The 16,704-nt window shown below is 40.4% G+C and overlaps 1 protein-coding gene across 2 annotated transcripts in view; it reads left to right on the top strand.

The window, feature by feature from the left end:
* The window catches only part of CHD1 (chromodomain helicase DNA binding protein 1), a 43,637-nt gene extending 28,106 nt beyond the window's left edge, over positions 1 to 15,531 (top strand). Inside the window, exons 20-37 of one of the 2 annotated variants that reach the window (XM_080972205.1) lie at positions 762 to 910; positions 1,518 to 1,614; positions 1,704 to 1,799; positions 2,605 to 2,781; positions 2,921 to 3,081; positions 4,029 to 4,070; positions 5,101 to 5,231; positions 6,499 to 6,637; positions 7,289 to 7,439; positions 8,551 to 8,673; positions 8,760 to 8,897; positions 9,625 to 9,882; positions 10,276 to 10,416; positions 10,991 to 11,169; positions 12,106 to 12,202; positions 12,360 to 12,414; positions 13,485 to 13,695; positions 14,460 to 15,531. In XM_080972205.1, coding sequence (XP_080828331.1) covers positions 762 to 910; positions 1,518 to 1,614; positions 1,704 to 1,799; positions 2,605 to 2,781; positions 2,921 to 3,081; positions 4,029 to 4,070; positions 5,101 to 5,231; positions 6,499 to 6,637; positions 7,289 to 7,439; positions 8,551 to 8,673; positions 8,760 to 8,897; positions 9,625 to 9,882; positions 10,276 to 10,416; positions 10,991 to 11,169; positions 12,106 to 12,202; positions 12,360 to 12,414; positions 13,485 to 13,695; positions 14,460 to 14,802 — 2,688 coding nt within the window. In that variant the 3' untranslated portion in view covers positions 14,803 to 15,531. Of the gene's footprint in view, positions 1 to 761; positions 911 to 1,517; positions 1,615 to 1,703; positions 1,800 to 2,604; positions 2,782 to 2,920; positions 3,082 to 4,028; positions 4,071 to 5,100; positions 5,232 to 6,498; positions 6,638 to 7,288; positions 7,440 to 8,550; positions 8,674 to 8,759; positions 8,898 to 9,624; positions 9,883 to 10,275; positions 10,417 to 10,990; positions 11,170 to 12,105; positions 12,203 to 12,356; positions 12,415 to 13,484; positions 13,696 to 14,459 lie in introns of both variants that reach the window. The other variant, XM_080972204.1, reaches the window with a different exon arrangement.
* The last annotated feature ends 1,173 nt before the right edge of the window (positions 15,532 to 16,704 follow it).

The following is a 16,704-nucleotide window of genomic DNA, read 5'->3' as shown; positions in this document are numbered from 1 at the left end:
TTGCAACACTAAAACACAGTATGAATACTAGTTATAACAACTTAGAATCCCAAAAATAAGGTGGATCCTAAAAATATATACCTCAAATGTAAAAGCCAAGGTTAAAAGCTGCATCTTCAGTGTTCACCAGAAGCTATACATTGAAGGCGCCAGACACACCTTTGTAGGGAGGGAATTCTACAACTTAGCGGCTGCCACAGAGCATATCCTCTCCTGGGCCACTGCCCCCTGTGTTGCTAGAGCAGAAATGGATTCTCACTGCAGAATTGAGGGCTTGCATGGTTTCTTGTTGTAGAATTGCAGCCTCTGGAAGTAGAAACATGTCTCGTTGGAATATACTGTTCATTCAAATACCTCTAAAAGACTGTCACATAATTGCTCCAAGCACATTACACATTTAAGAGGAGTTAAAAATATGAATGCCATTTTAAATTTAATACACAGTCGTATCTTGGAAGTCGAACGGAATCCATTCCGGAGGTCTGTTTAACTTTCGAAACGCTTGAAAACCAAGGCGTGGCTTCCGATTGGTTTCCTATTGCACAGGCGCGCCAGAAACAATAGCGGAAGCCGTGCCGGACGTTCAGCTTCCAAAAAAGTTCGGAAACCAGAACACTCACTTCCGGTTTTCAATCATTCGGGAGCCGGAAATTTCGACTCCCAAGGCAATCGGGAGTTTTATTTGTGACTAAAACTTCACATTATTTCCTATTACTTCAGTGATTCCCGTAAATCTTTATTTTTTGTTTGGTTTTTCACAGGTAAACATTTATCGGCTAGTCACTAAAGGATCTGTAGAGGAAGATATCCTGGAAAGAGCCAAGAAGAAAATGGTTTTAGATCACCTTGTCATTCAGAGAATGGACACTACAGGAAAGACTGTGCTGCACACAGGTTCTGCTCCTTCTAGGTATACCTTTGGGGATGAACTGTAAGCCTATCTAACAGACAGCTTCCCAAAAATGTGCAGATAATCCTTCACAATGTTAAGGGAGTTATGTTGACTTATCCAAGGTTACAAAACTTGCCAATCATCTTCTTTCCCTCAGGATGCCAGGGCTAAATCTCCTGGCTCATGAAGCTAACAGATAGGCATCACCTGAGATATCACTTGCTTTCCCATCATGCAGTCCTTTCTGCCCTTCTCAAAGATAGAAGATGGCTTCAGACTGATTCCTTCCTCCCTTATTAAAGCAACTGTTCTGAAGGAACCAAACTGAATTGACCCAGAACTGCTGAAAAATATAATAATGGAAAGATAAACATGGGGGAGGGTTGAAGAAAGGAGGGCAGTAACCAAAGGAAGAGAATCCCTCTGCCTGACGTTTTCCCTATTGCTGTGGATTTCGGTGACCTAAGAAGCTTAAGGAACCAAGACACAATTCTAGGAGAAACTCTGAATTTATGTTATTGATTGAATGTGTCAGCTCATTGTCTGTGGGCATCTAGTATCTTAGACACACACATTTTTGTGCCTTGTGCTGAGTAAAAGAGTAACATGTTCCCTTTATTTTTAGCTCTACTCCTTTTAACAAAGAGGAGCTGTCAGCTATTTTAAAGTTTGGCGCTGAGGAACTTTTTAAGGAACTGGAAGGTGAAGAACAGGAGCCACAAGTAAGGTTAACATCCTAGCATTTGATTTTTCTGGTCTATTCAAATCAACATTTCACCGGTAAGATTTTATTTTATTTTATTTTTTTCAGGAAATGGACATAGATGAAATCTTGAAGAGGGCTGAAACACGGGAAAATGAAACTGGCCCGTTAAGTGTCGGAGATGAATTGCTTTCCCAGTTTAAGGTACTGTACTTTTTCATTCCATAATTATGTTAAGCAAAAATTAATAAAAGCAACTCCATTTTAGAAATGCTTTTTGTTAAAAGCTCCAAGTTTTTCCTCGGGAAACAGTTTTTCAAAATCTGTTTAGAAGAATGTAGTCACCTCTGTCCCTTTTTAAACACTTGAATGTTGAGATTTGTTTAATTTTTTTAAAGATCACTAAGAACTTTTGTGCCTCTTCCCTGTATGCAGACCCATAAAGGGGGAGGCAGGTACACTTGCCTCGGAAAGCTAAACTGGCAAGGGCCCCCCCACCAGGGACCAGCTGGTTTTTTGTTCGAGTTTATAACTTTATTCTAGCAAGACTCCTGCTCTGGGCCTCAGACAAACTCTGCGCGGTCCTACCTGTATGTACTCCAGAGAGAAAAGAGGAAAGCTTATTGCTGTTGTTAGAAACTTCCTTGAGTTTCTGGAGACGCATAGTGTGTATAAATAAATATATAATCATCTGACACTGTGGCTGCTATCCTGTGAACATACTTGAGAGTATTTGGACTCGCTGGAACTTAACTTCCACATTAGCATGCATAAGATTGGTCTGTAAGTTAGGAAGCCCTCAGTAACTTTATGCTAGGGCCTCTAACACAGACAAACAGAAAAGATGACCGAAACACCTTTGGGGAAGAGTGCACAAAGGATAGGATCCCGGATTAATCATGCTTAGAGTTGACCCATTCAAGTCATGATGCTCAGGTTAGCCCTGTTTGTTGTATTTGGAGTGTGTGTGCATTTGTAATTACTTTTATCAAAACTACCATTTTAACAGGTGGCAAATTTCTCCAATATGGATGAAGATGACATTGAACTGGAGCCTGAACAAAATTCAAGGAACTGGGAAGAAATCATTCCAGAGGTCCATAGGAGAAGATTAGAAGAAGAGGAAAGGCAAAAGGAACTGGAAGAAATTTATATGTTACCCAGAATGAGAAACTGTGCAAAACAGGTAAAGATTATTTTGGAGAGATTTTTCCTTCCCATTGAGTTTTGTGTTAGAGCAAATTGCACTTGAAATGTTGAAATTTGCTTTGGCTTCACAAATGAAACACTTAAATTTTGCACTTTCTTTTTAATAAAAAATACAGATCAGCTTCAATGGAAGCGAAGGCAGACGTTGTAGAAACAGAAGGTATTCTGGATCAGATAGTGACTCCATCTCGGAAAGAAAACGACCCAAAAAACGTGGAAGACCACGGACTATTCCACGGGAAAACATTAAAGGATTTAGTGATGCAGAGATTCGGCGGTAAGAAATAGGGAAGGGGGAAGATCTACAAGGGGAAAGTAATAGGAAAATTCTCCACTGGAAGCTTGAAATGCTTATATGCTTATATGTTACATGTCTTAAAAATCACGCTTCCTTTTCAATTACTTTGATAAATACTGTTTCACACATTACATCAAGCTATTAAATTGAGGGTACATGTTTGTTTAAATTCAAATGGAGTGGTTACATTTACAGAATTTTGGGTTTATATCGCAGTACCTGCATCTTCCCCACCCCATTTAAAGTTCCACAAGCCATTTTAGAAAGAAAATAAAATTATTTCCTTTTGTTTGGATTGCCAAATAGTATGGATTTTGGATTGAAATAAATTAATATTTATATAATATATAATGGCAATTCAGTATAGAGAAGGTTGTAGTCCAGCATCTCTCTCTCTCTCTGAGTGGCATCTGGTAGTGTATGGAAATATTTAATAGTATCTATTTTGACAGATTAGACACTTTACTGTAGTAAACATGAATCTGGTTACTTTCATAATTTAAAAAGTGTTCTTACTCTCCATTGCCATATTTTGACAACCTAAAACATCGGTTTCTGAAGTGACTTTGGTTTCAATCCCATCCCCACAAAAAGCTCAGTGGAACCTACATCTGAGTAAATGCATATAGGATCGAGACCTTTTTTATATTATTTGTGGAAGATAGTACAATTTTTAAAAAAGAATTTTGAAACTTAGCTTTGTATTTACACATTATATTCTCTCATAAAGATTCTTTATGGGCACGCTAACTTCAGTAGAATATCCTATATAGATTGTCTTTATTCACTGACGTTACCAAATATTTCCCCTTCTTAACTTTACCTAGTGTATTTTTCTTGCGTGCATATTTTACTGGTTTATCTTGAAAAAGATATGATATAAGGACTACGTACTTAACATAACGCTTTTTGTTTTTACAAAAAAGGTTTATCAAGAGTTACAAGAAATTTGGGGGACCTCTTGAAAGGTAAGCTTGCCTACCTAGCAGCTGGGAACTTTTTAAATTGTAATGAAGTATTTCAGCACTGCATTTTTTAAAAGGCAAAAACAGCTTTGAAGTTTCGGTGATCATTCATTGAAATGGTGATGGATAGATTTTTCCAATGCAAATATGATTGTAGGTATTAAAATCCATTTATTCATGGGAAAGTATAATTATTAATACTGCTCCTTGCATGTTCAAGGAGCACAGATAAGGTGGCTTTGCTATTTTGGGGGGAGTCAGTAAACTGAGTGGTGCAGTTCAAACAAACAAATCATAGCTTAGTGCAAGCCTTGCCTCAAACCATGGCATCTTCTTTCTGCTTGGCCCTCCATGATAAATCAGGAAATCTATTTCTTGGTTTGAAGTTGGATGACGACCCTGGCTTGTTCTGAGCTTGGTGACCATAGTTGCCATGTTTGGACATAACAGGAGACTTGCACTCCAAAGATGTAAGAGGCAGCAAGCAAAGTCAGAAGCATAATTCACACCTGAGATGTTCAGTAGTGTGATATTTTTCTAACACAGAGAGAGCAGGTGTGTGTTTTAGAAAGAGAGAAAAATTGTCCTAAAGCTAATTTACATTACTCACTTAGCAAGGGACTATGTCTAATCAAACCCTCTTTCTCTGAAACTAGCAGCGGGCTCCTACTGGGTGTGTTAGAAGCTTGGGGTGGGAGGAATCTACTCATATTTCTGAGGGGAGATCAGCCGCTGCTAGAACAATGGATAAGGAATTTGCCAGTGCAGTATGCTGAGTGACCAAATAACAAGTGTGCCTTGTTAGAGCACCTGGTGAGGCTAGGGTAGAACAGGTATTTTAAATATATATATATATGCATCCATTGCCTGCTGTGACCACCAGGGAATGCTACCACAAGAGGCTATTGGGGAGGGTTGACGTCTTGAATTTCCTCAATAAGAAGGTTGTATAAATATCTAGCATTAATGCATATTCTGTTTTTCATTTCTCACATACTGATACGAGAGCTATGATACTTCTGCTCTGTTGCAGGTTAGATGCCATAGCAAGAGATGCTGAATTAGTTGATAAATCTGAGACAGACCTCAGACGGCTTGGAGAGCTGGTACATAATGGATGTATCAAGGCTTTAAAGGACATCTCATCTGGACAAGAAAGAGCAGGTACAGCTTCCAGGGGGCGGAGGGAGAGATTGCTTATAACCCATGCCAAGAACTAAAGAAGTGAGCTCCTGTGACACTTCTTTTTCTGCCCATACAAGCAGTCCCAACCTTCCTTGGCCATGTTCCTGAGTGGACAAACACAGCCTTTGAACAGAGATATGGGATTGGCAGTAGTTCCCATGATTGTTCTGGTGCTTCTTCCTAGCTCCAAACCAGCTATACTCATAACTGTACAAATAAATACAATTTCCAGTAGCACTTTAGAGACCAACTAAGTTTGTTCTGGGTATAAGCTTTTGTGTGTATGCACACTTCTTCAGATGCATGCAGGAGAGAGCAGGAGATGGGATGCAGAGCCCTCCATTAACTGCCTAGAGACCAGCTCCTTTTGTTCCTGAACTGTTTCCAAATCAGCCTGTTTTCATAAGCACTTTAAAAACTGGAGCCCGGTCTTACTTCCCCACCCCTCAATCTCTCTCCCCATTCCTTTTTCATTTTCTGTTGTGTCTGTTTAGATCAGTGGTTTTCAACCAGTGTGCCATGGCACCATGGGGTATCTTGAATGATGGTCAGGGGTGCCACGGGCAACACTGGCCTCTGTCCCTCTTTCCTTCCCTCCCTCCTCTGATGCCCTCTTGCATCTCTGCCTTCCAAAGGCTTGCACAGCTATTAGTTGCAGCAGCGGCTGCCCGGCGGTCTCCCAAGGAGAGGAGATAGGAGGCTGAGGGAACGCTCCACAAGGGAGGGTGTTCAATAAAAGGGTGAGAAGCTGCCAGCTCTGCAGGCAAGGGGTGACATAACTGGGCTCCTGAGCCCCACAGGGGTGCCACAGAAAGAATGTAGATGGTCAAGGGAGCCGTGAACTCAAAAAGGTTGAAAACCTCTGGTGTAGATTATAAACCTCAGGACAGTAACTTGCTTGTTTTTAAAACTGCTCTGGGTGTCTTTTTGGCTCAATCACAAAAGCTGGATGTTACCAATTAATGGATTAAGTTATGTTGTGATAAGATTTATGTAGATGTGTGAGGTATAAATGAGGCCATATTCTTCACTTGACCTGAAACTGTTAGTCCATGTCAGCAGCACTCCTTGTTGCTTTTTTTCTATCTGGCACAGTGTTGGTTCATGCCCTTGAAGCACATTTGTATTGATTACCTCTTCCTTCTAGTGACCTCATGTTGAAAGGGCATCTTGTTCCTTCACATTTTGGAATAGTGATGCATAAAACTGATCTAACATTTACCTGTTTTATATTCTTATTTGAAAGGGGGCAGACTTGGAAAAGTTAAAGGCCCAACGTTCCGAATATCGGGAGTGCAGGTAAATGCAAAACTAGTCATCTCTCATGAAGAAGAGCTGGAACCGTTGCATAAATCCATTCCTTCCGATCCAGAGGAAAGGAAGAGGTTTGTTACATTTGTTTTATTTTGATTGGGGGGGGGCAGTATGTTTCTAGGGAGTTCTGACCACATCATTGCTCAGGAGTTTGAATATCTCCATTCACATAACAGCACCCTCTGCTTTTGCCACAGCTGAACTAGCTTTTTTCCTGTTCTAGCCACTCCTATGCACAGATCGGAGGAGTGAGACCCATGAAGAGCAGAGCAAGTGTCATAGAGTGGTTGGAGTGCCTGATAGTTCAGGAACTCATGGCCTTTTTGGTAGAGCCCCCTTTCTGATACCAGCATTGTTGCAACTTACCTGGGAGGGGGTTGGGCGGAGGTGTGGTGAGGTCAAGGCCATGCAGATGGACCAACAGAGTCAGTATGGCACTCTCACCAGTGTGCCTTCACAGTTTCGTCACCATGCTCCCCCCCCCTCCCCAGCCCTTCCAGGTAATCTGCAGCAGTACCAGAGGGTAGCTCCATGGGTCACTATTGCTCATAGCACTGATGTAAAAAATAAAATGAGAGGGAACCATGTGTTCTACACTGAACTCTTTAGGAGAAGAGTGCCATTAAACTTCTGTTTTTGCTTCCTTTTTTAATGATTATATTGTATCTAGCTGCCAGTAGAGGTAATACAAATAGCTTGTAAACTTACTGTTTTTCATTTAGATACACCATTCCTTGTCACACTAAGGCTGCTCATTTTGATATAGACTGGGGCAGAGAAGATGACTCTAATCTTCTAATAGGCATCTATGAATATGGATATGGTAGTTGGGAAATGATCAAAATGGACCCAGATCTCAACTTGACACACAAGGTAAGCCCTGCTGTCTGTCTGAACATAATGTTATTCAGGAGATCAAAAATTGCTGGTTGAATGGTTACAGGGGTAGCCAAGTGGACTGTATTCTGATTTGAGACATTTAGATGAGACTGACTGTTGTATCTCATTTCTCACACTCTGCATTCCCACTTTAGTCTTTTATATTTTTAGTTATTCCATGGTATCCCTGGAAAATTTTACAGAGGGCTTCCTTTGTTACTGGTGCATTATTATTGTCTTTCCTCTCTAATGGACAGCATGAGAGCCAACAAATTGAAGCTCCGTCTAGATAAGATTGCGGCACTTATTGGGCGGTTCCCTAGACAGTGTGGGTGTGAGGTTGCCTGCTCTTGATGGGGTTACACGCCTTCTGAAGAAGCGAGTATGTAGCTTGAGGGTACTTCTGGATCCATTGCTGTTGCTTGAGGCTCATGTGGCCTCTTCAGCTAGTGACCCAGCTGCCCCCCTATCTGGACAGGGATAGCCTAACTTCTGTTATCAATGCTCTGGTAACTTGTAGGATAGATTACTTCAATGCATTATACGTGGGGCTGCCTCTGAAGATGGTTCAGAAACTTCAGCTTGTGCAGAATTCGGCAGCCAGGTTGCTCACCAGGGCAAGACAGTTTGGGTATATTACCACGATCCTGGGTCAACTGCACTGGCTGCCAATTAGCTTCCAGTGCTGGTTTTTACCTTGAAAGTCTTAAATGGCTCAGGACTGCAGTACCTCAAGAACCCCCTCTCTCCATATGAACTGACTCACCCTGCGATCATCATCTGAGGCTGTTCTTTGTGTGCCTCCTCCATGAGAGGTGCAGAGGGTGGCAAGATGAGAACAGGCCTTTTCTGTGATGGCTCCCTGTTTGTGGAATGCTCTCTTTGGGGAGCCTTTCCTGGCGCCTTCATTAGATATCTTTAGGGATGGGGTGAAAACCAGGCCTTTTAAGAATTCTTGTGTTCCATTTTTGGTAAGAAAAAGAAAGTAGTGCTGAAAAGATCTAAATTCAGACAGCTTTTCCCAGTTTAGTGAATCTTTTCTTATCCATCAAGCTGATAAAACTCTCTGTACTTGGAAAAAAAGCATCTTAAATTGCCCTTTCAGATTCTACCAGATGATCCAGATAAGAAACCCCAAGCCAAACAGTTGCAGACCCGTGCAGACTACCTCATAAAATTACTCAGTAAGGATCTTGCAAGGAAGGAAGCACAAAGACTATCTGGGGCAGTAAGTTATTTTCTGTGTATTATCGTTTTAAGTGCAGCTACTTGAACTTGAATAAATATCTAACATGGCACTTTTCTGATATTCAGGGTGGCTCAAAAAGAAGGAAAATGAGAGCTAAGAAAAGTAAGACCATAAAAGCAGCAAAAATTAAGGAGGAGACAAAGAGTGATACATCACCACCACCTTCAGATAAGTCTGAAGAAGAAGAAGAGGAAGATAGTAAGGTGAATATCGAGAAGTTTGAATTTGTGCAAAAAGTAATAATTTTTAAGTGTTATATTTATTTGTTCGATTGGCCGTTTTTAAATTTTATTCAGATAGCCCCCATATTTCAGCCAGCGGGCTGTAGTGGAGGAAATAGTGGTTTTCCTCAGACCACAACAAATTCAGATGACATTTTATCTCATGACTTCACCCCTCTGGTGAACTAGCTCTCTTGACTTGAACCAATAGCAACTGAAATAGGGCCAGAGTATAATTTATTGGGCAAATGATAGACAACTTGCAACTTGCATGGTAATTAGGTTCCAGGGATCGAGCGTACAGCTAAAACCGCGCATAGCCAGAACAACCCCAGAACCCCCACCCCACCTTTCTGGAGCCGAGAGGGCCTTGCCTCCCACATGAGGCAGAGAGTTTCTAAGCTCTGCCTGTCTTCTTACCCAGCTCTGGGAGGCTCCCATGAGAGACTGGCAGTAAGTGGAACAAACTGAACATTGAATTTAAATTGGAAGTGGGTGCACCAGTCTGCTGAAGCTCTCCTTTCCATCTACCTCTGCTCCATTGAATGTGTAGGTGAAAAAAGAGGCAGCTGTGGCAAACAAAAGTTTGGCAATAGAACTGAATGGAGGGCTATGTCACCAAAAGAAATGACCAAGTACTAAATGATTCTAATATTTATATCTGAACTTCTTAAATTAGCATTTTGATGTACATGTGTGTATGCTTCAGGATGAAATGGCTGCAGTAAAACATCCAAGCAAAAAGATAAAAGCAGAAAAAGAAAATGAAGAAAAATCTGATGCAGATATTGTCCTGAAGAAGGAGGCTGATGACAAAAGAGAGGCCAAGGAAAACAAGAGGGAGCTGAAAAGGGAGAGAAAAGAAAAAGAGGACAAAAAAGAATTAAGGGAAAAAGATGCAAAAGAGAAGAAGGAAAGTAAAGCAAAAGAGTACATGCAGAGAGAGAAAGAAGTAAAAGAAGAGAAGGTAATTAAGTCGGAGCTTTATTAGACCACTTCGTGCCCATAATAAGGATGCTGTGTTTTTAGTTGCTCTCCCGCAGGGGTGGGGTATGAAGGGGGCGTAGGCCTGATGTTCCTGGTGGAACTTCCTTGCTCTCCTGTATTCTTCACATGGATTGTGATTAAGCCTTGTATGCACATGGATTGTGACTAAGCCTTGTATGCTTCATTTTGCTCTCTAGTAACACCATTGTGTACCCAGTCTATATATGTTATGTGTAAAATGCTGCTTTACCTTAATGTACATCACTCTGCTTCAGTGGTGGTTTTTGGTTTCTTCGCAATCAAGCAGTATATGGTTTTTTTAATGAAGTGAATATTTAGCGTATCAAGAAATTTTGAATCTCTTAATTTCTAGATGAATGAGTCCAAATCTGAAAGCAAAGACAAAAGCAAGAAATCTCCTTCGGCAGACACTCCTGTTCATATAACAGCAAGTAGTGAGCCAGTTCCTATATCTGAAGAATCTGAAGAACTGGATCAGAAGACATTCAGTATTGTAAGACTTCTTCAGAATACTTTGTCATTTGGTCATACTAATTGGCATGAGGCATGTGATTCCCTGTTAGCATAAAAAGCGTTCATTAGGCCGTTGGTTAAATATGGCTCTTGAAAGATGATGGCTACCCAGTTTGTACTCTGCAAACTGTCTTTAAAAAGTTTTAAACCATTCTTTATATGTTTATATGGATTATTAAGTTTGATGCTCCATATAAAATTTAAATATTATTTTATTTGTACCCCGCCCATCCATCTGGTTTGCCCCAGCCACTTTGGGGAGCTTCCAACAAATACAAAAGCATAATAAAACATCAGACATTAAAAACTTCCCTATACAGGGCTGCCTTCAGATGTTTTCTAAAAGTTGTACATTTATCTCCTTAACCTCTGATGGGAGGGCGGTCCACAGGGTGGGTGCCACTACCAGAAGGCTAAATTGGAGATAAATGGCATTTTCTTAGAAAACAGTAAAAGCAAGAGCAGAATCTTCATGTTATAGATGTCTAGTGTCTATAAATGTCACATTATGTTGATAGAATGTAAGATCTCTGAATATTTATTTATTTTTACAGTGTAAAGAAAGAATGAGGCCTGTCAAAGCAGCACTGAAACAGCTGGATAGACCAGAGAAAGGTCTTTCAGAAAGGGAACAACTAGAACATACTAGACAGTGTCTTATCAAAATTGGAGATCATATTACGGAGTGTCTAAAAGAATACACAAATCCTGAACAAATAAAGCAGTGGCGAAAGTAAGTAATCTCTGAGGAAGGAAAAAAAATCTGTCTTCTAAGTGCCCCTGTTGGCACCTATGGGCAAAACCTCTATTTTGCAAAAAATATATTTCCCAACCTGTGGAAAAGCACTTGGAAGTGTTGTGATATCATGAGAGAGAGAGGCTAACCTTTTGCCAGCCGTTTCTTTGATCAGGACCAGCCACTTCTCTCTGTTATGAGGTGAAAAGCAGCCTTTGTAATTATGACGGTGGAGGTGGGGAAGGAGTGTCAGAGCCTGTCATGGAGATTCCTAATAGCATATTTAATTTACAAATTAATGAAACCTATTGAGAAGGTTCAGCATTGGTTCATACATCTGAAATTCCTGCAGTTACCGGAGAGAAGAGATCCAGAAAAACAGTCTTCTGAAAACGCTTATGTGTACAAATGCCCCATTTGTACATAAGGTTCAACTATTCAGTTTTTATGGGTGTACTGCAAAAGCAGTATGGTTTGCTGCCTAGCTAGCTTTTTTAATGCCTAGGCACTTTCTTTTTAATTGCCTACTCTTTATGGCCACATGGAGGGAAAAGTAGTAAATATGGCTTGAAGAAAATGTGTTCAGCCCATTTACATTTTGCAAGATGATAGCTAAATTATATTTTAATTTAAAGTTATGTGAACCAACAGAGCTACATATCTGCTATATCATAGTGCAGTCTGTATACTAACCACTAGATGGAGGCTCAATTCTGTTATATCTCGGACTAGCTTGAGGTATATATGTGTAACTATTTCAGAGTTACTTATAAAATTATTTTTTGTTTTTAATATGATGCAATTCACTTCATAATAGTAAAAGCAATAACAGTGATAGTGCCATACAAGTAAAATAATGTACTGTAGAACCAGGAACATGACCTGCTAATGATCTTTTAGAAAACTAAACCACTTTTTCCTCTTCCATTCTAGAAACCTGTGGATTTTTGTTTCCAAGTTTACAGAATTTGATGCCAGAAAGCTACACAAATTGTACAAACATGCAATTAAAAAACGCCAAGAGACACAGGTATTAATAGACTGCCAAGTAGTACAGAACAAATAAGCTTTTGCCTATGTTATTCTAACATTGGTATTAGTACTTCATGCAAATGAGACATATTTGGAACTTTATTATTTCAGTTTAATTTGGTAATAAAAAATTTCCTTATTTTTTTCCCCAGCAGCACAATGACCAGAATATCAGCAGCAGTGTGAATACACATTTGATTAGAAATCCAGGTAAGAACCTCATTGTTGGGATGCTAAATTTTATACAATAAACAAATAGTTCCCGTTCTAGATAGTAGGTTCGATGTAGAGAAAATTGCATGAATGGAGCTGCTAGAAATTGACTTCCCCACTCCTCACCCCAGCAGCTCTCCAACCCAAAGAATTGGGGACTGGAGGTGGGAAGGACTGAGGGGAAAGGAGTAGTCCCTGAAAGACAGGCGTGTTCTCTGAATGAAACCTGGGGGGCTGTGAGAGCTGCCTAAACATGCATATATGTATGTGAGTGAAGCAGGGACGCGGGTGGCGCTGTGGATTAAACCACAGAGCCTAGTACTTGCCGATCAGAAGGTCAGCGGTTCGAATCGCCGCGACGGGGTGAGCTCCCGTTGCTCGGTCCCTGCTCCTGCCACCTAGCAGTTCGAAAGCATGTCAAGTGCAAGTAGATAAATAGGTACCGCTCTGGCAGGAAGGTAAACGGCATTTCCGTGTGCTGCTCTGGTTTGCCAGAAGTGGCTTAGTCATGCTGGCCACATGACCCGGAAGCTGTATGCCGGCTCCCTCGGCCAGTAAAGCGAGATGAGCGCCGCAACCCCAGAGTCGGTCACGACTGGACCTAATGGTCAGGGGTCCCTTTACCTTTACCTATGTGAATGAAGCTAGCATCATATCAGTGTGTAGCGATGTACTGCTATCTCAGTTGTCATGTATAAATTATTTGAGCGACAAGTCTTGAGATTAGCCTGCAATTTACTCAAATCATTAAAATGCATGGAAATTGGTAGTTCTCATTATGAATTTCAGTTTATTACAGCCAGCCATGAGAACATTGGGAATTGGTGAGACTTCTTTACAACTAAGGGTGTTAAGGCTCAGGCTGCAAGTTTCAGTGCTTTTGAATCAGGCTTAGAATGTGTGGGAAAAGCAAAAGCCTTCTGTTTAAATGTTGTCAAATGGATTATTTAAATACATTTCTTTAGTTCTTCACTTTTCAGCCCATTTGCTGACCTTGAAAACATTCACCTGGTAATTTATGTTGCCTGTTTACAGCTAAACAAATCTCTGTACTTTCATTTAAGCAGATGTGGAACGCCTAAAAGAGAATACGAATCATGACGATAGTAGCAGAGACAGTTATTCCTCTGACAGACACTTATCACAATATCACGATCATCACAAAGACAGACTTCACGGAGATACCTACAAGAAAAGTGACTCTAGGAAAAGGCCTTATTCTAGCTTCAGCAATGGAAAAGATCATAGAGATTGGGATCACTATAAACAGGATAGCAGGTGAGTTCGTGACAGCCATCCACAGAACCCTCTTTTCCCAATTACTTCACAATTCTTGTGCAATATTTCTCACTAACGAGATGATTAGGACTTTTTGCTAAGAAACTGTTGGCTGTGTGTAGGGCAAAAACATGCATGATGATAATACATGTCTGAACGCACTGCTATTTTTGGTTTTATATTTGGAAAAAGGGGTGGCCAGGAGTGTGATAGGGCTGCAGTTTGTTGGTGTACAAACCCCACAACTGATGCAGTTTGCATTTTAAAAGAACAGCAGGTTAGATGCAAAGATCTATTTCATGCAAGATCCCTCAAACTGGTCCGCAAGCTTCAATCCTGGCGATCTGTGGCATGTCTGTAAAAATATGAATAAAAGTCATACATAGGACATTACAGTTTCAGCAACAGGCAGATATAACATTAAAAGGTCCGTCGGCTCCCATAGCATTTTTAAGTGGTCCATGCAGGGGGAAGTTTAATGTCACCTGTAGTTTGGTTCACAGTTGCATTGCTGAGAGAGAAAAGTGATGCAATGCTACGCTGTGCTATCCTGTCCACCTCACAGAGCACACCAGGATGCTAGAATCAGTTGGTTTTTTCCCTTAGTTTTCAGGAATCTTTTATTGTTTTGTTCTTAGAAGAACAAGTGTGTGTGTGTGTGTGTGTGTGTGTGTGTGTGTGTGTGTGTTTAAAAAATCCTGTTGTGTTTCTACAAGGCCTACTCTTTTAAGATAGCTTCTACTAGTATTTATTTTGTGTTTCAGATACTACAGTGATGGAAAGCACAGAAAGCTAGATGACCATAGGAACAGAGATCACAGGTCCAGTCTGGAAGGAAGCTTAAAAGACAGTCGGTCACACTCCGATCATCGGATACACTTAGACCATCGATCCAGTTCAGACTACAGCCATCATAAATCTTCGAGGGACTATAGGTATCACTCGGACTGGCAAATGGACCACAGAGCTTCCAGCAGCGGTCCTAGGTCACCATTAGATCAGAGAGCTTATGACTCCAGATCTCCCTTAGGACACAGATCTCCTTTTGAACATTCATCAGATCACAAAAGTACACCGGAACATATGTGGAGTAGCCGGAAGACATAGCAAAGACTAACATTTCCTGGACTTTTTTTTTTTTTTTGCCATACACAATAAACTAACACAGCAATTGCCTTACATGACTTGAAAGACATGGACCGTATGTGCTATGAGTAGCAGTATTGTTACTACTTTCCAGTATGCTAGGTCTATTATCCCAACAGAAGAGAAAATATTTTTGTATTTAAAGTTTTAATGCTGCACTGTGCTACAAATGTTGTAGCGCATTTTTTTAAAGAAAATATGTTTACTTTTTACAGGGACCTCAACACTGCCCCACTCAGACTGGATCTTAATCTGAACTCCTCCTCATCGAAGTGGTTTTATTCTGAACACAATTTAAATTATGTTTTTAGATGAGCATTTACATGTTGACCTGTGATCATATTTCAGGAAAGAATCAAGAGGTTGTTGTTTTTTTTAAAAAAATAAAGATTCAAGGACTCTGTTCACTTTCCAAAGCTACTTGTTTACATTGTACACTGCGACCACCTTGCCGCTTTTTCATCACAAGCTTGAATATTTAAATTCTGTACCTAGAATTGTAAAATAGCCACATGTTCCCCAGTTTGATCAGTTGTAATGCCCTTTTACAAAATGGCTGTAAATTATTGTAAATTAATTAAATGAGCTTCTCCTCCCCCCTCCCCCAGACATTTCCGTTCAGACTTGGCCTACCTTCCTCAAATGTGAAAAAGTATTAATTTCTAAAATAAAATATCTGCTGCGGAGTCATTGTTCAGACTAAAACTGAGAAAAAGTAACCTCTTTATCATAGCTATATAATAAGATACTTTATTTAAATTATTGGTTAGCCTTTTAAAAACTAAAATTCTGCTTTGATGTTGTAGTGTGAGAACTTCGAGTGATGCTTGGATATTGTTTTTATAACATAAACAAGTCTCACTAAGTGAGCATGGATTTGAAGATTGCATATGCATAGTCATTTCAATAAATTTTCATCAGTGTTTAAACACTGGCCATCACAATTTCAATTAGTTTGAGATAATTCATTTTAGCAAGACTAAGCAGTACATAGTTACTTTAGATTTCTATTTCTGCTGTTCCCTAAGGACTGAGATTGACAACTTGTTCAGTACCAAAATGCAACTTCGAAATGTATCCTGAATCAGAGGACCCTGGCTAATGTTTTTACTTTACCCTCAGTGCCAATTTATAAATATGCTCTGGTTCGATGCAGCGATTTTACTGGTTGGTACAGTACTGACTATATTCATACTACTTGAAGGTCAAATGAATATTTTAAAAGCATATGTAGTCACCATAGATGCTTACCATTACGGAGCAGGCACGTTCCAGAATTAACAGGTTGAATCAACAATGTTAATTTAATCCATGGTACTTCTGAACTGGAGCAAGGAGAAGACTACAACCCAGATGTTTCACTACTGCTATAAATATGGAGACGCAATCAAAGGGGGCGTGGGGTTCCCTGCTTCTAATTCTGGAAGACAGTGACCAAGTCCCGGCAGATGAGTACCATATTTTTTGCTCTATAACACGCACCCGACCATAACACGCATGTAGTTTTTAGAGGAGGAAAACAAGAAGAAAAAAATTCTAAACGAAACAGTGCATGTATGATTTTTGTGGTTCATGCTGTGGCCACAGACATGTGATCTGACAGTGAGTTTGGAGTAGCCCAATGCAAAAATCCTGAGGATCCATGCTTTGTAACCACGTTTTTGCACCACTGCGGCCCCAGGCAACAGTGGGTGCGTGATTTTTTGGGTGCAAGATGTACCCATGGACATGCTATGTGATCTGATGGTGAATTTGGGGTGACCCAGTGCAAAAATCCTGAGGATCCATGTGGATCCGTGCTTTGTAACCATGTTTTAAGTGGGGAGGGAAGGAAAAGCACTCAAGGGACAAGGAGAAGGATGC

The sequence above is a fragment of the Podarcis pityusensis genome (assembly GCF_964106645.2).
Source record: "Podarcis pityusensis genome assembly, chromosome: 11".
NCBI classification, from domain to species: Eukaryota; Metazoa; Chordata; class Lepidosauria; order Squamata; family Lacertidae; genus Podarcis; species Podarcis pityusensis.
This window is presented reverse-complemented; position numbering and strand designations above follow the sequence as displayed.